At 41.5% G+C, this 22,243-nt stretch overlaps 1 protein-coding gene across 1 annotated transcript in view; it reads left to right on the top strand.

Annotated features, from left to right (window-relative positions):
• Positions 1-3,146: 3,146 nt before the first annotated feature.
• The window catches only part of FAM13C (family with sequence similarity 13 member C), a 52,142-nt gene continuing 33,045 nt past the window's right edge, over positions 3,147-22,243 (top strand). The window contains exons 1-4 of the mRNA XM_062001704.1: positions 3,147-3,228; positions 8,026-8,082; positions 10,862-11,060; positions 18,654-18,775. Of these exons, the coding sequence (XP_061857688.1) occupies positions 3,167-3,228; positions 8,026-8,082; positions 10,862-11,060; positions 18,654-18,775 (440 nt within the window). The 5' untranslated portion in view covers positions 3,147-3,166. The remainder of the gene's footprint in view (positions 3,229-8,025; positions 8,083-10,861; positions 11,061-18,653; positions 18,776-22,243) is intronic.

Raw genomic sequence — 22,243 nt, 5'->3', positions numbered from 1 at the left:
AGTCTTTGTAAAGCATTCACTGCCTGATACATGTCTATAGTGCCAGCTAATGCTGTTCTAAGCTTATGAACATATCATTTATATTGACCATGTGTCTCTCTTATGTGCAAAGCTGAGCTGGAGGCTAAGTGATTCTGCTTTAATCTTCCTCTTGACCTAACAGTAATTCCCTTGATGATGCAAACCAAATAAAGAATGGAATTTCTATGTCAATCTATTTGTCAGCTATAAATAGGCAATACATTAGCCAGATTTTCACAAGCAAACAACAATGTATTGCTGAATCCTGGTATCACCCAAATATACATTGATGTTTCATTTGGAATCAGCGGAGAGCTAGCATGTGATATTTATGTTGGCTTGATCAATATTTGGTAAAAGAGAGTAAGAACAAAACTGAGTATAAAATGGGAAGCTTTTGAAGAGAGAAAATGTCTTTCCATAGATATGTGGTTGCGAAAATACAATTCACTTCAGCATAAATAAGGAAAAATGGTTGAAAAGCCTTAATCTTCAGAATTTCTGAAAGATGTGTTGTAATGATTACAAAATATAAAGTCCTTAAAAGTAAAGCTGCTACTCAGTGGTGAAGGCCAAAGCTTGCTTCACACACATGTGTGGGTTTATTTTCATCGGGGCTTCAGGATGATGATCTGGCATTGAGAATTTCAGTATGTTGAAGAGTGATATTTTGCAGCATTACAGGCCTAAGAGACTTTAATGTCATTATTGAAAATAAGTTTGTAACAGCACTGTTATGTTTTCCCTGTGCCTAAGGCTTGGAGAGAAACAGAGACACAGGCTCTTTGTCTCTCCCTTGTGAGGTGAGGTGTGGGCAGGGGATCTTTGCCTGCTCTAGTCTCTCACCTCGAGCACGTGGATAGGAAGCAGGTGAAGGGAAGTGGGGTCAGCTGATAGGCCCAGGCCAAAGTTGTTGGTGAAATAAGCCTTTGCCCCTAGAGCCAAATTACTTTCTTTTGAGAGGAAAACAAGAGAAGTAAATGTCGTTCCTCTCTTGGGTTCCTCTAGGAGCAGCATGGCTTCATCTATCAGGGAGATGAGCTCTGAAACAGGATTCTGGGTTTAGTTGGCTTTTCCTTTCATGCCTTCATCAATACTTTCCTGTTTTACATAAAATTTGGGTTTTGTCCAATGTTACCAGAAGAGGCTAGCCAATAACACTGCTCAAGCACAATCTTTAAAACAAATGGAAGTTTTTGAGTGACCTGAAATAATTATAAAGTGCTTGCCCAGAAGAGATTTAGCAACAGCCATATAGTACTGGAGTTGAGACAAACAATGGAAAAGCAATGACATTTTAAACTTGGTCTCAGTCCAGAGCAACCCCATTTTACAAACTGATCTTCAATCATATTCTATTACTAGTAATAACACCATAGCCTGGCAGCATGTTTGCACAGGGCATGGATTAGCAGAAATCCATGACCTTAACTTTTGAACATAGAGAAGTCGTGTTCACAAAAGCATTCTGTGTTCACTCTTCTTGTGTGGGTGTATGTAGGGAATAACTACCCAGTCTCTCTTTAAGCTCTGCTCTAACCATGGTGTTGTGCTTATCAACGTGATTTTGTCACGAAAAGTTGTGATTCCTCCATTACACAGTTGAAATGCTAGTTGTAAACTTAGTCTAACCATTAAAAATCAAGAGCCGAGCATTTAAGCATTCTGAAATGTATTAAAAGTTATATCAGATTTTTTTTAGTGGGCCTCTGCTTTTTGAGCATGTAAGTTGAGTTTTTGATTGCCACAATGGCTAGAAGCACACCTTTTGTTTGAATGTTCTCCTGCAAATAAGAAAACAACAAAGAAATTTAAATGTGTGGTCAGACCCAAGAAACTGGAGATGGAAAAATTTGAAATTCTATTTCTAAAGTAAGATTTAAATGCCAACTATTAAATTCAGCTTTTCTGATCACCCTTGTCTTGCAAAACCTGCTACTCTGTAAGGGAGAAGTGGCTATAAACTGGCTGCAATATTCTCATCCCCAGGTAATTTGTGTCATTATATCAATTGTGTCATTATATCAATTATATACACGCAAATTGACATACACATATAGGAAAGGAAAGAGCAACACAGTGTGTGCAAGCAGGTAGAACGGCTGGGGAGAGGTGAACATCAGATACAGCGTTAGCGCTGACGGTGAAAGAAGGGGAATGGTGAGGGCTGCGGCTCCTGCTGCTGCAGCCCGGGAACGTGTCAGCGCCCGGCGCTGCGGGAGGCGGACGCCGCGCCTCTCGTACCGCGCCCGCCCGGCGCTCAGCTCCGCGGGCTGCCCTTGTCACATAGCACGCTGCTGTCCGCATTGCCTTCTCCTCCCCCACCCAAACGGAAACATCCCAGCTCTGGTACGTAGCAGCAAGATTTGTCTTTTTCTTTTTGTTTGTGACTTTTCCCCTGCTGCTGTAAGATTTTAGGACGGTCCAACGGTGTCATTACTGGATTTGAGAGCTGGTGTGCAAGGGGAGATTCCACCGCTGCTCAAAAGCAGCAGTTTACAGTAACCTGAGTTGATCCCTCCCGAATGTATTACATCAGGTCTAAAACATTTTGTTGCCGGAGCACAGCAGCCTATTCCTTTCACAGGAATGGGTTCGTCTGCTGCTTGCTGGTAGCTTAATAACCTTTTGCTACTTGAACTCTCCTTTCTGTCAGATTATTTTTTCATAGATTCCCCTGGGGTTTGGCCATGAGCTGAGTGTGTAAGAGACCACTAAACAAGAAGAACCCCTCCCCCAGACATCTTAGCTTGAGTTAACCCTATTTAAGTAATAAAAACAAGTGTGTTTAATGAGACAATTACATAGAGCAGACGTTTAAAGGACAGAAAGCCAAATACTTGTTTGCAAACCTAAGCCTTTATTAGCAGCACTGTTACAGTTATAAAAGAATATGATCCCTTTCTGAGCCTCACAGGGCACCTGCATCCCTGTATTAATTCAAAGCGCTGCTGGATGGGCTTTGTGAGTGTTGTAGGACTAATCCCTACGGTTCCTTGATTATGAGCATGTGCAGAGCAGCCGAAGGTACAGCCGTGCATGTAGAGCTAACACACAGAGCCTTGCCTCGCAATGCCATGTTTGTGCATGTGTTCCTACAACTGAGAAGGATACAGGGAGCCTGCCTGCCTTGCTGGCTTAGCTGATGTTTTCTTGTTTTTGTTTCAGCATTCAGGATAATTCCTTGAACACGACAGCTTTAGCAGAGTAAGTGAACACTTTAAAGATGTCCTTATTTTTAAATAAGAATGATGAGCTTAGTTCCTGTGGAGTAGTATGTGAGAGGTCCCCAGCTGTCTGTCATGTATTCTGATTCTGTTTTATGTAGTCTGTTATTGATTGTATGGGAAGGATTGCATGAAACAGCAGCCTTTACATGCTCTGTGACCATTTAGCAGTGAAATACTTTTCTGAAAGAATGAGTCTCTGATGCACATCACACGTGTTTAAATGCATGATTTTCAGTGTGGGATAAATCTCCTGTGAAAATATCTCTAATTTCTGGGACTGTTGATCTCGACAACACAAGTGTGTCAGTTTTCTCAGAACACATGGTCTGTACTTCCTGCAAGCATTATTGGGAAAAAAATCACTTGCAAATATTTTGAGAAAAATAACTATTCGTTATTTATGCTGAGTACCAAATACAGCATTTCCTTGTAATCCTGAGTACCAAATACAGCATTTCCTTGTAATCAGTTCCATGAACTCATTAGAAGGCCTTTCACATATATCATGATCATAAGGGTTTATATGTTGTTTTTTCTGTTGCTCTTTTACAGAGACAGCAAGACAAGGGGGAATGTTACAAAGTTAGAAAGGCAAAGGCCTTAGAAATGATTATAAATGAAATGATCTTTGTATTATTTCAATCTAAACTGCTTCAATTTTGGTGTTCTCTGCATCATTATTTTGCATAGTTTCAAAAGCTTTTAGGGAAGATTGTACAGCAATAATGTGCTAAGCAGTTTCTCAAGAAGGAATGATTTCTAGATTTGTTTGTATATTAGGTGAATTTTACACTTCTAAAATCCTCATAATTACAAGAAAACTATATGGACAGTGATTTGTTTTTTCTTCCCTAAGTGTTGTGAGGATAGGATACATTCTGAAAGCAGGCCAAGTTGTAACTGTCTGGGCTAACCCTAAGTGTTGTCAAAATCCCTACAGGAAAAGTAACATTTCATATCGATCCAAATAATTTCTCTCTCTCACATTGCTGTGCTTAATTTGCTTACATTGCTTTGCTGTATTTAACATTTTAACTTCATGCTTTTTGTGTGCTTGTGGCAGATATGGAAAGATTTAATAGAACCCAAAAAAATCATTAAAGCTTTTTTATTATTTTTGTGTATTTGTATTAGTTAAGTGATAAACTGTGGTCTGTAAAATTCTGACATGCTCACACTTCACAGAAAAATAACCAGGTTACAGATGGTACCTTTTCCATATTTTTTTCCTCCATCCTTGTTCTCTGGTTTCTGGTAGAGATTCCCCTGGAGTGGCCCCTGTGCCTGCCTCATCCTTAAGGTTTCTAGGACCTGAAGGAAATGGCTTTTCTCAGTGCTTCTTCATGTGACCATTAAGACAAGGGTCAGGATGGCATACAAGCTGACTGTGTAGCACCAGCACTGTCCCTGGGGAAAGGGAGAGGGGTGCTGGCAGCACCCAGTTGAGAGGCAGCAGCATGACAGAAATGGGGCTGGGCCAGGCATTACCTGAAGGGTGAATCTCCCTCCTTTAAGCTGTTCTTGGTTCTGTTTCTGGGGCTTTCATTTTTAATATTATCTTTCCAAACATAGAGGTAGAAACACACTTTTAGAAAACAAAGCAATTTGAACAATGAAATCTGAAAAGCTCTGTCCAAATGAACCAACTTGGTATCCAGAGTTGATTTCCCTGAATCCTGTTTCGAGCCTCCCCCCAGAGCCTGTTGTTGAGAACTGCTGAGGATACACAACTCTTAAGGATTTCAGCACTAGTTGTTTGTGCTGGATGTATCTGAAAATAGGTTACTTTGACTTAGCAGAATAAAGAGAGAGCTTGCTGTGCAATTTTAGACATCCTCATATAACAATTTCTGTCTTGTGGCAAAGGCAAAATCAGAGCTTCCTGAATGATATAAAATCGGTGATACAATACTTACAGGAACATTTCTCCAGACAAGGCAAGTGCCTGGGGCTGCTCAGCTTCCAGCCAGCCATGCATACAGCCTGCTTTAGAAGTTGTTCATGTGAACATCTTCAAGGTCAAGTCAGCAAAAAGGGGCAATTTTGCTGAAATGGCTCTATGGAAAAGTAAACATGGAAAAGAGTTAAAAAAGAGAGCAGAGATCCTTGGAAGAAATATAAAGAGGCAGTGCTATGAAGGGTCAGAGCTGCAGTCCATCTAGACTGGGACACCATTTCTAACCTGCCTGGCCCATACTGTAACATCAGCAATGGATGTACTTTTGAGAGCTATTATCCATTAGTCAGTAGATTGGGCACTGAAGGAAAAGGATTCACATCACTGGTTTTGTTGGGGGACACTTCTTCCTGCCCAGTGTGAGCTCCAACACATACGGATTTATGACTTGAAGCTTTTCTGGTGTATTCTCTGATGTGTCAGGAATGAGTGAGATGCTGCTGCAGTTTTTGGGTTGGTGGCTACACGACCACAATCTGTCACAAAATGTGTCAAGCTCTTGAATACTCCTCTCTCTGTTAAATATAGCTAAAGTTGGACAATAAGATTTACAAGTTACTGGTGAGAGGAGTGTGTGCATGTCTGTGTTGATATGTGCAGACAGGTGGTGTGAACACATAAGCTGCATTTCCCAAAGAAGCCAAGGTAAAAGCACTGTTTTAATGATGGATATTTGCATAGTATCCATTTGTCTTTTTAAAGGATCTGCTATGGTCTTAGCTTCAAGCACTGTCATGTGTGAGTGAACTTTCTTGATTAATGTTTATTCTTATGAAGAGAAAACTTTCTATTAGCAATTCCAGAATGTGTGGCTTCTGAACTCCTCACAATCTTTTTATTACACCGCAGACATGTCTTCTCCGATTTATTATTGCTTGTCTTTCCTATCTACTGCTATCCAGTTATTCAAATACGTTTTGTCATGCTCACCTATGTTCTTTCTAAGTTCTACCTTGTTTTATGACTTTGTTGCTGGATGCTAAGTTTGGATCTCTACTCAGGATCATCTTATGGCCAGCTCAGGGAAAGCAATCCTCAGGGCCCTTTTCCACATTAAAGAGTATGCAGTCAGGCATGCATACATTAGCTTGGCTGATGGGCCTGTGCTCAGTTGTCCATCGTCCCTCCAGAGAGTGTTTCCAGTTGCCAAAATGACCTTTCAGAACTGAAGGCTGCCAAGTGTGGTCACTGGTGAGAGTCACTGGTGAGTGAAACCAGTAGCAGAGCTGCTTCCTCCCACCTCCTATTCCTATGGCACATGCAGGAGGAAGAGTTAGTCCCTTTAGGGGGTCCTTGGCCTTTGCTGACTGTGATGTGGCCAACCCAGTGTTATCTTACTTTATTCTCATGTCAGAGCAGAGAGAGAGCTCTGTCCATCCAGCTCTGACCTTGACACTCCCTCCTCACAGTGTATTTTGTTTCTCTGTTTTTCCCCCTCTGAAATTTTCCATCATGTTTTCCATCCATGTTCCTGGTTCCTTTTGTACTGGGTTTCCTTCTTCATACCCCTGGTATGTCCTATCCTCACACCTTGCTGGTGTGAGACACCCATAAGGCAACTAGGCACAGATGACAGGGGAATGTGTGACTGGCACCTGGAGGCAAAGGCAACTAGATTTCTATAGTGAATTTATCCATTTTGTACATCATCTTCTGTCTTCCATCTGTCACTCCACTTTGCCATGTGGAGAGAACTGCACTCGTTGCAGAAATAGGGTGTGATTAGGGGGGAGCTGCAACTGTAGTTATCTGTTCCAGTGGTGAGCAGCAAACGCTTTCATCTACATGCTGATGAATTCAGGAAGTGTAAACACTTGAGTGTCCCTTTAAATATTTTCTGCTGCAGTCTGGCTTTTGATAAAGACACTAGCAGGAGACTGGTGGGAAAGAGGAATATATTAAAACCCTTGCCATCAAATTGCTATGCAAAGCTATGAATTTATTACTTGATGTGCTCTGTCCTAAGTGGGGCAGCTCTTCTGAAAATGTAACGAGTCAGTGGAAGTACAGGCTGCTTCCCCCACAATGAAGAGATTCCTCTGCCAGCAAACTTCAAGTGATCCAGGCCTGCTTAGTGTCTGTGCCCTGTGAGTATGAACAGAGAGTGAGGAGAGGGCTCTGGCTTTTCTCCAGAATAGTACCTAGGAAAGGTGTATGTGTATTTGTTAGGTGTGTGTGCGCATATATATGTGTTTATTTGAAGAAAGGTTGCTCAGAGGCTTTCTAGTTCTAGCATTCTGCAAAGTTCAGCCATGCTGCCTGCTGTAGTATTCAACACTGAGTGGGTAGTGTATTTACTTCTCTTTTGATTAGGCAACTTTATGCCAATCCTGTTGTTTGTAACTTAAGGGGATGTAATTGATTGTGATTCTTCAGGCATCTTAAAAAATTCTGCTAGTTCACTTTTTAAGACTAATGATCATTTATCTAATTTATTTGGGAATTCTTTTTCCTGCTGTATAAAGACTGACTGCTCTACTATAGAGTCTAGAAAACCCCCCTCAGCTAATTGATTCTAATTAGCTTTTCAACACAAGGTATACTATGGGCAAGGAAAGTACAGAATCTCCTGTAATTTTCATGGTAACATCTGAATTCTTTCTCACCATTATTTCCATCTAGCTGAAAATGATATACCAAATTGTACCAAACATCTCAGCTCCTCTTCTTCCTCTGAGATTTAGACTGTCATGAAGCAACTATGGTATTAAATGACCGCAACTAGGGTGGGAGAAGGAGCTGCACTGTCATGTTATTAGAAGCTAAATTTCTGTGGCTGGCAGAAAATCAGCAATTATTTTTATATCCCTTTTTAAGGTGTGACGGGGACTCGGAGTCTGTGCATGAAGACCAAGCAGGCAGTTCCAGCCCCAGGTATTCTACTGCAAGTTTTGTCTGAAATCTGTTGGCAACAAACAAAGCTGTCAGAGTACTTCTGTTAAACCATGAGAAGGGAACCCTTATTCTCAAGGGAATGCAGAATTTCTGGGGTATAACCTGTAAGGTTGTTAGTATTTCTGGGAAATGCATTTTTGTCTCATGTACTTTTGTGTAAACAATATTAAGATTAATTACTGTAGTTAATGTAATAACAAATATAATAGCAAATATATTATGGCCTATATGTAATAATATAATATATTATTCTTCACATCATATTACTTTCGTTCAGATGCAGCTCTGATGCTAACATATTGAATTTTACTGTACAACAGCTGTTACAAAATAATTGTAAGTGGAGTTTTGCATCTGTAAGGATATGCTCATTGATGAGTGCCTCTGAAAAAAAAGAGAAAGTCCTTTTAGTTGTAATTTAACTGAAGTATTCTTGAGGCATGTGACTCTCATGGCTACATTAGTATATGTTGATTGCTAGAGGATGCAACTTCACCTTTTAGAGAGATTTAAAAATCAAATGACACCTTAAAATTAGCAACACTTGTGCACATTGTTGAAATGGCTGTAGGATATAAAGCACTCTACCCTGTAACTATAACAACTGCTCTGGAGCAAGCTTGCAGAAGGCCTGGGCAGCAATGGTGTTTGATTCCGTAGGCACCCTGTGAGCATCCATCTGGATGCTGATGGGCCACAGATGGAAAGTGAGTTTGTCAGCTCTGAATCCTTAGGAGAAAATGTTGAATTAGCAAGTTATGCTTTCTAAAAAAAAGAAAGGTAAGTAAATCTCAAGGGGTTTGAATTCAATAGTCCTTGAATCTCTCTGTTGTGAAAGTTTCACACCAGGAGAGAAATCATCTCCCAGCTGACCATTAGGATTTTACCAACTGAAGCCAACATCTGAAATTCTACCTGCAAGCTAAGCAGCAGCCAGGGATTTTGGAGCAGGAACATGGATCTCATCCTGCCAACTGAGCAGGCAGCCTCGCGCTCTGCATTGCGGCAGCTTTCTTAATGGCGCCAGGGAGATGCTCCAGTGGAAGGTATCAGACCAGCCCAAGGTTGGATTGACTGGATGTGGATAAGACTAGTAAGGTGTTTGTAGGACAGCTTGCACTCTGTAGGCTGAAAATGTCCAGGTTCAGCGGTTTTCTGAGAATCCATGAGCAACAGTGTCTGTTTAAACCACTGTTACCAATGTGGTGTTACAAGAGACCTTTTTCTCCAAGCTGGGATCACGTGAGACCCGTCCCTTCCACCCAAACACATCGCTGTTCAAACCTTACTTGGTATGCCTACATCTCTCACTTGTCCCAAAGCCCTCGAAAGCTGAGACTGTCAGAAGGGAAGTGTGACTATAGGAAGGAATTATTGCTTGTGATGATATTTTTGTGAGAGGATAATCTAGTGTGTATTGTTGGACGAGGAAAGGTCTTCTGCATGAAAAAGACAGTTTCTGATTTTATTTGGGGAGTATGACTGTTGTGGTTTAGTCCCATCAGGGAACAAAAGACCACGATTAGCCTCGAGTACCGAGGAGGCTGAGAATTGCTCAAGGGCAGGGAGGGCTTAATTGCCGCTTAAGGTTCAGGACAAAGCAGACCAGGCCACTCGGTTTGGGGAAGAAAAAAAAAAACCAGAAAATAATTTAATGCAACATCAACTAAAACATACCCACAAAAACCCAAAACATAACCAAAACGAAACAACACAGAGGAATACGTCAATGAAGAGTCCAACCAGCCTTTTTAAGAACACCTTCTTGCCACACCTCCCCTCTTCCCGGGCTCAGAGCCCTGATCCCGGGGAACGGTTCGGAGGGGCAGGCAGTGGGGGTCTCAGTCAGTCTGCTCCCAATAGCTTCTGCCGTTCGTCCCTCCTCAGGACGGGCGAACTCCACACCAGTCCTCCCTGCGAGTCCGTGGGGTAACTCACACGCGTGGCAGCCCTGCACGGGCTGCTCCGACGTGCACCCATTCCAAAGGCTGCAGCTCCTCTCTGCCTCTCGTGTGGGGCTGCTCTGCGGCGTGCAGGCTCTCCAACACGGCCTGGGCCATGGCCGTCTCCCCACACACTCCCTCGCCCGTCCGGGCTCACTCACATGGAGCTGCTGGTGGCTCTCAGTCCTGCCACGGATCTCCATAAGTTTCAGGGGCACAGCTTGCATTCTCGCCACGGCCTGCAGAAGGGTCTCCGGTCTACTGCTTCTCCTTCCTTCCTCCTTCTCTGGCTGAAGGGTCCGCGTGGTCGCCTCCATCTTGTATCACTCATACACCTCCTGCCTCGCATTTCAAATTCCCGTCCCCTAAACAGTGATCGCAGAGGCGCCAGATTGGCCCACCCGGGCCGGAGGTGGGTGTGAACCCAGGAGCCGGGGGAGGGTCCGCAAACTCTTTACCGGGTCTTCACTGCAACCCGCTCCCCCTGTTACTAAGCCAAAAGCTGCTCCTTGCTAAACCAGAACAATGACCTACAGGATTGAAGCCAAAGAGTGCCTCTATACCTAGTCTTATTTAAATGGCTCCACAGTTGATTGTGTAACAGTACTAACAGCAGTTTAGCTTGTGATTTGACAATAAACAGTAACTTCTCAGACTCATATTACTAACATATGCAGTGTTTGATGTGCAGACTACTCAACTTGGTAAAATCAAAATGTCATGAGTAGCTCAGAACTTCTTGTTGCTGTTCTTCATAAAGTTTTGACAGGTGTCTGAAGTCCTGCCTGATGCATTTCAATTTTATTTCCTTACAGAGATGATGACAACAAAGAAAATTATCCAGATAATGCTACTGTCTTAGAGGAAAAGCAGCTGCCTTTGCAAGATACTCATCAGCACAAGCAGCAGGCCGTCATTGACTACGCTCTAAAGCCTGAAATGGGCAACTTAAAGCTAAGAAAACCCAAGCCCATTGCAAAGCTAGAAAATGGGAAAAGCCATGAGGAAAGTCAGGTAAAGAGCTAAACTTACCAAGGGTAGGTTCGTGACACAGTGTCTGAGCAAACATAGGTTTTGAAATCCAAAGTGGGACTTCATGGTAATCCATGATGTGACTGAGACATCACAATAATTTGCCCCAATTTTCAGGGACCTGAAGTCCTGTAACCCTCCTGTAACTTCAGACAATGTCTTTCAGACAGGGAATTACAGAGAGGGCTGTGTTGCAACTGCAGTCAGGAGTGAGTAGAGAGCATAGCTAAAGATGGACAAATATCTGTTTAGATTTCCTGTGACTCCTTGCATTAAAAACTCTCAGTACCCACAGCACTTGATTAGACTTTTTCTGGTTTGTATATTTGACTGAGGATGTCTTGCACTAGTGTTTTGACTGCCATTGGAAAGATGTGCTTTCCCTGGTTTTTCTTCTCTTTAAATAATGTATCTACTCAGGGCAGATCCCAATACAGGTGCTCTTGCCCACAGGCTTCCTGGGTTGAGCTGAGGGGAGCACAACTGTAGCTGTTATAAAGGCTGTAAAAGAAGACTAGAAATGATGCTTCTGCTGTTTGTGGAGGTACATTGCTATGTAGACTCCAGAGCAGATTGCTTCTGTTGTCACCTGGGGCTTCCCAAGTCATGTCTCATGTGCAGTGTTAAGGGATAGAGCTCTGTTCCAGGTCTAAGCCCTCAGCTAGAAATATTCTCACTACCAAGATAGTTGATGTTAATGCTGGCGGATCATCAGCCTGCAGCAGGCACACATCTGCGTTTACATCTCCTCTTTGATGTGTAATGTATTTGGCTATTTTATGTCTCCTTTCTCCATGTTTATGGATAAAAGCTTGCAGAGTGCTTTGTGAAGTTCTTTGAACCTGTCATAGACCAGGGATTATTTTGGTTTTGCATGGGAAGGTACCATTATGAGTGGCATGTCTTACCTTCTGAGTAGGAACTACCCTTTGGAATCCCAGAAGAAATAACCAAAAGGAAATGGTTTCCCAATAGCATTATCACAGTCTTTTTCAAAATATCAATGTGAACTCTTGCCCTGATCTTCAGGAATGTTTTTCTGGAGTTCATCCCTGAGATGAAGTAATAACTGCTGGGTTTTTTTTACAACTATGTTACTCATTAGTATTTAGGCTGCTGGGAGATAAGGTGTGCAGGTTCACCAGCAGATTAGAAAACTGATAGGAAATTTAGCCCTGTGAAGAGCAAGTGGAGGTATATCAGGAGGGAGAGCCATGAAGAAGTCATAAACAGGGCAAGATCTGTCTCTTTCAGCTGTTGCTCTTTCAGGACTTGTGAGTCCCTGTCTGCCTGATCCCTGTGTGTGTCATGCCTGTACCCCTCACCCAACGAATGCACAGCACAGATTTGCTGCTCGATGGTATTTTATGTGGCCTGAAGGTTAACTGAAAATGGTCATATTCTTTTGCAGGAAACTCTTTGAGTTTTATAATTAGACTATTGTAAAATACCAGTGTGGCAGAGATAGGCAGCTTCTGGAAGGAAAAACAGTGTATGGTGGATAATTTTCACATGACTCAAAGGCTTGAATTAGGAAAGATAAAAGTGTTCCTGGGCCCTCACTCTATCTAATGCTTTCATCTCTGGCATACTGGAAGAGGTAAGATGTGTAAGCACTGTTTTACCTCACCTTTGATTTGATGGGAGTACTTGAGGGGTGAGAGCTAGCATAGGGCTTTGAGAGTGATATACAACATTAGTACAAATGGTGTAACAAGAGATCCACTCATCCATAGATGAAATTGTACCCTAGTACCCTGAAAGACTTTTCAGTAGATATCCTGTATCTACACTGGGTTCAGTGGTGCATGCTGTAAAGTGTTTGCCCCTTGGAATGATTTGCAGTAGGAAGCTGTTTTGGAGAAAGCATCTACCAAGCCCTTCATTTCAGATAGCCTTCATCCTCATTAGGAGGGATGTGTATACTTCTTGACCCTTAAGTGCTTGCCTTGCTGTATCTTCTGCAACCTCAAGTGCTTTTGTTCTTAAGGAAGCAAGCATCTGACTCCTACCTTTGTTAATGGTGCCTATGAAAAACAAGAGTCTGTTTGCAGAAGAGCTCTGTGAAGGGTTTGTTTAAGTGTATGAGTTCTCATTGGGATCCTTTGTGTGCGATGGCCTCCCAAAGCTGTCTGTGTTAGCAGCCCTAGTTGTGAACTGGTACCAATTGCTTCTCTCTATTTTGAAGCTGAAAGCGAAGGGCTGCTGTGTTGTTTGTAGTAGCTGTTGTTTATGTGTAGATGGCAGGTTGTTATTTTCTGGAAAAGTGGGCCAGACTGATGCGTTGACACACTGTGCAACTGCATATACCTTCCTTTCGTGAAACACTGAGCCACTCAACGAGATAAATGATGCACTTGCAAGCAACTGATGTTGAGCAGACAAACGGCAATATCTGAGTACATGCATTTGTGAAAGCAAAGCATAATGCACTGCATGTGGTGGTTAAAACATTCATCCTCATTTTCCCGAGTTTATTGATAGAATGCTTTTTCAACAGACTCCTCCCTTCCCAAGCCTGACTTCTCAGTGGCATCAGAGAGAAACGGTGCCAATATTGCAGGGACAGTATCTCTTTCAAGTGTTCTGATAAGCCAAGGAAATGCTTGTTACTCGCTTCTATGCATTATCTGAGCCCATGAGTTGCTTTTCAGAAAATTGTCCCTTGAAAATCAAAGTAGGCTATTGCGAGATAAATAAGTTTGCTGCATATGTTGGAAGGATTACAGTCTATTTGGATGGGAACCAATTTTGTTTGCCTCTCTTCTAGTTGAGAATCCAGGGGATTTCCATTGTAGGAAGGTCACTGGGAGGGAACAGACTGCTATGTTCAAGTAGAGGAAAGATGGCCAACTTGGGAGTTTTGAGCCTCACAAGGCTCAGTCTGCTGAACTGTGATTCCTGGGCCTGTTTTGTTTTGATGCAGGTGCATGTAACCTAGGTCTTTAGGAAGAGAAGGTTATTAAATGATGATTAACAGGACCAATTCTAGTAAAAGTGCAGTACCAACTGACTTCACATGACCACTTACCAGCTGAAAAAAATGTTACTAGAGTCAAGCTGTACCCCAGATATTGCACGCAGTTATTTCTTTGGCGGCAGGAGCTGTGTATGGGGGGCAGCTGTAAGCTTGCCAAAGTAAGGGAAGAGAGAGAAGCAGGCTGCTGGAATGTGATTACATCACTTTACTCCAACTACTTATTTAATCTTTCCTATGGTTTCATGAACTTCTTTAGCAATGCTGCAATGTTAATCTGTAGAAAATCAGATTCATTAGAATTTATTTGACTTCAAGAGGTGAGAAAGCACAGGCTCAGGGCATGCTATGGGGAGTCAATGTGAGAGCAGATGAGGTATGGAAAGTCTTCTTGCCTTGCCTAATTGTTTCTCCTGTCACCTTTGATACACAGCCATTAATACAGATTATTAAATGAGTCATCCTCAAATTCTTTAGTGATATTGAGACATACTTATAAAATGACACCAAATGTGATAGCTAATAGACAGAGACAGTAAAAATCCAGTTTTCAAGTCATATTATCAAGGTAAATGACTATAAAAATGAAATGGTGGCTTGACAATTCATAACAGGAGACAGGAATACTGAAAACTGCTCCATGAAATTTTGTATTTTGAGTATAAATTAAATGGGCAAATGATATGGATTTCAAAGAACTTCCAGTAGTTTGACATGAAAATTGTATTTTTCCAATGCCTAGGAATAAAAACCCAGAGCTGCTGTTAACACAGTAGCTACACAAACACATGAATATGTCAGGCAATCTGCAATTTCCACTTCAGTTTTTAGGTACACTGTTTATACGTAAGCCACATATCCCGTTGTGGATCAAATCTATTCAATTCCCTGCCCATTAAATGTACCTGCTTATTTTCTTGTTGTGGTTTATCTCAGCTAAAACCAGGACACTTGTACAAACTCACATTTTCAGGAGGAGTGGGAGACCCTTCTGCTCAGGACTTCAGTCCTGGCTGTTTTCTGCATTTGCATGGTGCCATGAGGCATGCCAGGGCTGTGGTGCCAGGTGCTGGTGCAATATTTGCATGGTGCTTGCATTTGAGCAGAGGTGGAAGTGTTTGTGTGTTGGATAAAACATAGGAAGGATGCAAGGCACTTTCTGGAGTTCAAGAGCAGATTAAGCTGCTGCATAAACACAACAAAGGTTTGTATGCCTGTACTGTAATTCAGATGTTCTGACAGAAATGAGGGTTTTTTTGAGGTAAATAAGGCTTTTATTTTTTAAATGACCTTGTGAAACAGTAGCTTATTTATCTCAATATGAGTATCCATGATGGTAGTTTTTATCTGCTTCCAAACCCATGTATTATTTTGTGTACAAAGCAAACATCATGGTACAACATTATGCAGCATTGAGACTGCTCATCTGTGCCTGGAGATTTCCCTCTTTGCAGACTGCTTACCAGATGCACCCTCATTGTAGTAGCTTCACCCTCTGTAGTGAAGAAGAAGCAAGAACACAATAGAAGAGAGCATTGTAGTGTTGGATGCCCTTGACACATCAGGAGTGTATTTCATTGCTCTTAAGAAATGATTCTATTATTCTTTACTCTTTAACACCCTCATGACATAACTTGTGAACAAACACAAAACCCCCCTGAAACAACAACTAGCCAAAAGCCACCCACATCTTCAAACATCAAGCCTGCAAGTGAGCACTTATGACAGCATATATTCTTGTCCTCAGCTTCCCCTGTCATCTAGCAGAAAGCATCTCAAATTGCCATGTTCTTTCTGCTGATTTTGGAGAAGAGTATTTGTTGCACAAGAGAGTTTTGCTGAAGCAAGTTTACCACTTCAGTGCAGATTTGGTTTTGCACCTTAACTGGACTCATTTTCTTTAACTTAAATAGTACAACACTGAGAGAGTTTCAGGGATAAGATATTGCTTAGCCTGAAATGTGCCTCTTCCACTCATTTACATAGCACCCAAAGTGTTCTTTGCATTAACAGCTTTTGTGGTCAACTTCCAAAGATAAGCACAGCTAAGTGTAAATGTTGAGGCTGTTCCCAGAAGCCTAGACAAGGTCTTCAACTGGTATAAGTCAATGGTTCTTTCGTTCTTTGGTATGTTATTGTGTCCTCTGTCATGGTTTAACCTCAGCCAGCAACTAGGCACCACACGGCCACTCACCCAGCCCCTGAATGTTTTCAAGTATGCATCACAGCGACAGTGCAGAATTCCTTCTTCCATATTTGCTGTTGTCAATATAGAAGTTACACTTTTTAGAGAATTTTTCTTTCTGTTTTCTGTCATGTCCAATACGTAGCAAAATGTAATCCAATTCTTACCTGGGATTCTAAGTGTATTTGAGGAAAATGCCTGTTCTGACAACGTCATAGAATCACAGAATTGTTACGGTTGGAAAAGACCTTTAAGATGATTGAGTCCAAACACTAACCTCAAACTGCCAAGCCCATCACTAAGCTAAACCATGTACCTCAGTACTTCATCAAACCACCAAAGACTTTGGGGCAAGTAAAGTAAGCTGGATTGATTCCATACACTTGTACCTTGAACTTCGAAAACACTGTTGTGTTGGCTTGGTTAGTCCCCAAGAGCATATGATCACTTTTATATAACTAAGGAGAAATAATATTAAGATAGCAATGGAAAAACTAGAACAGCTGCAAAAAAACTGTTGTCTGTTTCTAACCTGAATTGTTATTACCATTTTTGGATAAAATATTCATTCAATGCTAAACTGTATTAGATAGACACGGTGAGAGAAGCAAACATCTGTCTTAGAAGGCTTTGAAGGGGACAAAGGGTAACAAAAGCAAGAGTCAATTAAGTGAAGCTTTCACTCTTTTTTGCCTTGACATCACTGGAGCTTCATAACATTTACTCTGAAAAAAAAAAACCCAGCCTCTGGTTTGCAGCTCTGCTTTGGAAATTGGCCCCTTGTGGGTAGTCAATATGGTTGGAACTTGATTACCTCTGCTGGGTCAGTTCTATCACAGTAATACCAAAGCAAACTAGTGTTAGCACAGGCCTGTTCAGCTGGCAGGCAAGGTGCTTTCAGCAGGTCTGCACTTCATGAGTACAGTGCAGATGTAGCTCATGGAGGGACGTGTGTGTCAGCATCAGGATGTGGCTGCTTCCTCCTGAGGAGCTTCCATCAGATGGTGACAGCCAGCTCTTTCTAGAGACAGATTTCAACACTCTCTTTATACCCATCTCATTGACTAAGTAGGAGGAATTAATATTCACTTATGGAACAAATATCCTGTAGTTAAAATGCCATCACAGAGGGGAACTAAAATGACAATGATCATATTTTTATTTATTTACCAGTTGCCTTTTTTTTTTACAAGATCTCTTAGTCCATCATTAATTTTGAGAGGTGGGCACTGAATACTTCTCCTGAGAGGAGACCATTTGAGCAACTTTCTTGAATAAATTATAAAAACGTAATCTAGTTTTGTTTAAATACAATATATCTCTAAACAAGCTTCATTCATAAGCTGTAAAGATGGAACAGACTAAGAAGGAAGTAAAAAACTCTGGTTTTGTAGACACAGAATGACCTCAGACCTCCTAGTTCCCACCTGAACAGTCCTATCCAAATGTTGGACTTCCATGCTTCCAACTAGACTTTGAAACTGGAGCACAGTCAGGTATGTTCCTTTGCCAGGGGAAGTGAACACTATTGTTTTGCAAAGGACGTTGTATTTTAATTTTGTTAACTATTCAGGTAAAAATTTGGGTGATAAAAGCTAATAAAGAAATAGGGAACTGTCCCACTTTGATTATCATACTGTTAAAGAACTGCATCAAATTATGCCTTGCAATGCAAAGGAAAACATAAACCATTTTATAGGTAAGGAAATTAAGGTGTGTGGAAGACCTCTTGTTACAGCTCTACAACTGTTTTTGAAAGCTTGGAGTAAAATGCATACCTCTCTAATTCCCACTCCCTCAATTAATTGGACTAAGCTGGCTTTTTTATTTTCTGTGTGGTGAGTTGGCTGATGTCACTTTTTTCCCCCTCTCTGCCTTTCACTCCTCTTGCAGCAATACTCTATTCATAAAGCTGTGTATATGCTAGGGAAGGAGCAAAAGGAAAAAGGAAACTGATTAAACCTTACAAATCTTATTTAAGTGAACTGCACTTGCTTTTGTCAACCAAAATTTTTCTGATGATGCCCAAGTAATAAAACATTACTGACATGTGAGTAAATAATTTCAAATGAAATGTGAATGTATCCATTAGCAAACCCAAAATGGAACTCTGTGTATAGCACCTCTTAGCTGAGAAGCTCACATCAGTTATCTAACTAATAAACAGAAAATGGGTTACAGTCTGCTTTGGTTCCAAAAGGTGTTTTACAGTGAAAGGAGAAACCACTTTGTTCAGAACCTTTTCTGGTCTGTGTTCTGCAGTTGTTTCCAGATTATTAGCAAAAAATAACAGAGATCCCCAATCAGCATCTGGCCTCATGGAGCTCTTTTTTTTCTTGTAGCAAAATACTCAGCTAAGCCTGATTGGTACTGACAGGGCATTCAGCTTTTTTTTTTTTCCTCCTTTGTGCAGGAGCTGGAAAGTGCATTGCCAAGCCTCCCAGAGTGGCAGGGGAAGGCTGGCTCCTCAGCTAATGACTGTGCACAGAACATGGCTTTAAGATGCCAGGAAGCAGTCGTGAGATTTCAACCGAGGTAAGCCTTGGGATAAGACAGCGCATTTCACTTTTGATTAACTGTAGCAAAGGCTAATTCATTTGCTGCCTATTTTATAAAATAGACTTCTGGCTCTCATTTGCAATTGTAGTCTGTATTTATAAGGCTAGAACTGTTTTGAGAAAGTGAAAGAGATGAAGATAAGAATATAAATGTCATCATTCTTTAAATCCCTTACATTTCAAGCAGGAATAATGTCCTCAGTTCAGAGACTTCAATTCCTCTGTGCCAAGTTTCAAAGATGTCTTGGAATTTCCTTTCTTTTCCCCCTGTGCTGACTTGGCTCAGCCTTTCTCAGAGTTGTGTTCTCACTGAGAAATGGGCATGGGAACCTGCCTACTTCTATCATGAGTGTGCATTCATGTATAGTTTAGACTCTGGCTGCTGTGGCAACAGTATTGTGAAGGGTACAGGGTGTTCAGGTCAGGTATTAGCCAAGTCCTGATGGCAGGTAACTCGGCTGATGATGGAGTAACTCAGCTCTGGTAATTATTAGAATTCACAGTTCCTCTTCTGATCCTTCATGGCTATGCAAAAGGCTAAGAATGGGATTTCAACTTCCTAGTTGACCCAATCTACCAATGGATATGTGTCCTCATGGTAAGATTTAGCTCTTAGTGTCAGGCTCGGACTATGTAAATAAGATCATACTCTTCACAGGCATCAGTTTTTGGGCACTACTCTACAAAATTCCCATGCTTGGGTGCTGGTTGAGCCCTGCTTTGCTGTGTACAGAGTTTGAAGCAGGTGAAACATATCTCTTTTCCTTGTTTTCTCTCTTGAGGTGCGTGACAGCTTTGGTGCTGTAGCGCAGAGGCTCTGGCTCTCTGGAGGGCCCAGAGCAGCAGCTGTATGTCCTGGGGATGCCCAGTGGCTCAGGGCACCAGTAGTTGGTGTACAGAGCTCATTGCCTCCAAGTTCTGTTTCAGGTCAGGACTAGGTTAGTAGTGACAGTTGCCATCTGATAGTGCTTTATTCAAAATGAACTGGTTGCCTTCACCACAGATTTTTAGTAAGCGACATTGTAAATGATATTAATTTGTGCTCTCAAGGAAGCTTTAGCAGAATGACCAAGCATTTAATTAGCTTTCACAAAGAGCTGCTTTCACCCTTCACTGCTTGTATGTGCAACTGAGACACTGCACCTCGGAAAATGTTTTTAATTAGCCCCAGCCTAGGAAGCCTCTCTTCTATTTTTCTGGCATTCTTTATGCTAGGAAAAAAAATTCACATGAATTTCTTGCAAAGAGCAGCACAGTGAGTTTGGTATCAGAGTTTGACTTAACCAGTGGCTCTGCTGGTAGGAGGTCTGGGTATGAGTAGATAATGAAATAATATTGGTTAATTTTGATTAATGAGAGGAAAGTAATGAAAGAAACATGGACTTTAAAGAATGAGAGTGTCCATGAATAACATGGCGACCACAGCAAAGTTCCTCTGTCCACTTCAGTAGTCTGGCCTTTTTAATTTGCTTGGTATGAAACCATTCTTTGCTATTGTATTTGTTCCTGTTTAACAGAAGGGTAGCTCCTAAGCAAGCTTGCTGACCACAAGTGCTAAATCTGTTAAACAGTGGTACCTAAATTTGCCTTGTAAGGGATGTGGAAACATAGTGGACAAATCTCAGCTCTGGCCGGTCTTAGTTCGATTACACCACAACAAAGCAGAGGTGACTTCACTGTCAAATAAGGAACGTCAAACACAGAATAAACAAGCATTAATGCATAGTCCCTGGCCTCTCACAAGCTTTTATTTTAACTGTCTTAACTGTCCTTGGAAAAAACTTTCCCACCACCCAGCTGGGGCAGAGGACTTTGAATTGCTCCTGCTGAAGTTAACCCTTACAGTTTGAGGGTCACAGAGTCTCAGGACTCCTCTTAAAGGTCACCAGCAGCTTGCCCCATCCCTCTGCTGTCAATCAGCTTTGATAGGGCCAGAGCAATTACTTGTCTATGCCTCAGCTCGTGGAGATCGCTGGCTGCTGCATTAGGATCACACAAGTGGCTCATTAAACGTAGCTGCCAAGGTGTGATGTTCTGCCTTGTTTTCTGCTTTCCCTGCTCTGGGACATGGCAAAGGTTAAGCATTCAGTTTTGGCAACAGGCAACAATCATAGCTAGATTTTGACAGAACACATCTGCTAGCTCCACAAACCCTAATTTTTGTTGCCTTCCACCCTGGTTTCACTAGGTTACTGGTAGAACTAGCAATGCTTTGAGTTCTTTTGAAGGAGAGGAGCTAGCCACACTGCTGCAGGGGTGCTCCTGGGCAGGCTCCTCTGTCTGTCCAATGTGTGTGTTTGGAGAACAAGAGAATTAGAATTTATTTCTACCTCATGCTAAGAAGCAAGGTTGATTATTTCTAGTGCAGCTTGTTGTGACTTCTGCTTTAATTTAGTTTCTGCAGACTGCTATGGCTTTGTCATTAGTCTCATTGGAGTTTAAAGGTTTAAATGCTTCTGAATTATACATTTTTTAAAATATCTTCTAGTGAGTGTGGGGCAGTAAAAGCAGAGTAGTTTTAATTTATCTTAAGTATAGATTAAAAGCTACTGAGATATGTAAAACTTTTCAATACAGTCCCTGTTACACAGAGCAATCTAAATTCAAGGAAATTCTGAGAGGCAATATGAGAGAAACAATCCATAGACATATGACTCATAAGTATATGTATTGATTGTTTTTTAGGGGGAGATACTTTCATTTTCTGATAACTACTGAAACAGTGAAGGAAGAGTTTTAGTGGGATTTGAGGGAAATGGAAGAATAGACTTGCTGAAGAGGTTTACAGTCAGAAGAACAAGGGAATGGTGTCTTGTTCTTGGCTAAGCTGTAACTGACCTGTAAATCCAGGATTTTAATTTCAAGAGGTGTTTATCATGCATGATTTGTGAACGTCAGCATCAGTGAAATGCCATCTGCATGGAAGGAAACCTTTCCATTTTATTACAAGAACATGAATTTCTAATATATTGCTAGTGATTACATTGAATAGTGCTCTAGTCATTGTGTGTAGCTGAGTTTGAATAAGTGTCATATAATCTACATCTTTGGGATATAAAAGTTACATGTGGCTCCCAGGAACAAATGTTGCAATAAAGAACATTGCCTTTTTTTAAACAGAGACTAGGAAAGCCAGTATGGAACAATACATATGATTACAAAAAGCTGCTCTTACCGATTGCCTTCTCAAAGGCAATCAGCAAAACTGATGTGGATTGCAGAGCTGTGAATGCAGTTACCTGAATAGAGGATGATGTTTTCTTCAGATGCCTGTTACACAGAGAGGGGATTGAAACTCAGGACTCCTGGGAGGTGACGATGTCACCATTTCAGAGAAGGTTACTTTCCAAGTCAGTGAGGGAACTACACTTTGAGGTTAAGTTTTTGCCTAAGAAAAATTCCTGAGAGTTCCCCCTCTTCCCCATTTGCCAGATAAAATGGGAGT

Source organism: Colius striatus, chromosome 8 (assembly GCF_028858725.1).
Source record: "Colius striatus isolate bColStr4 chromosome 8, bColStr4.1.hap1, whole genome shotgun sequence".
Taxonomy (NCBI): Eukaryota; Metazoa; Chordata; class Aves; order Coliiformes; family Coliidae; genus Colius; species Colius striatus.
This window is presented reverse-complemented; position numbering and strand designations above follow the sequence as displayed.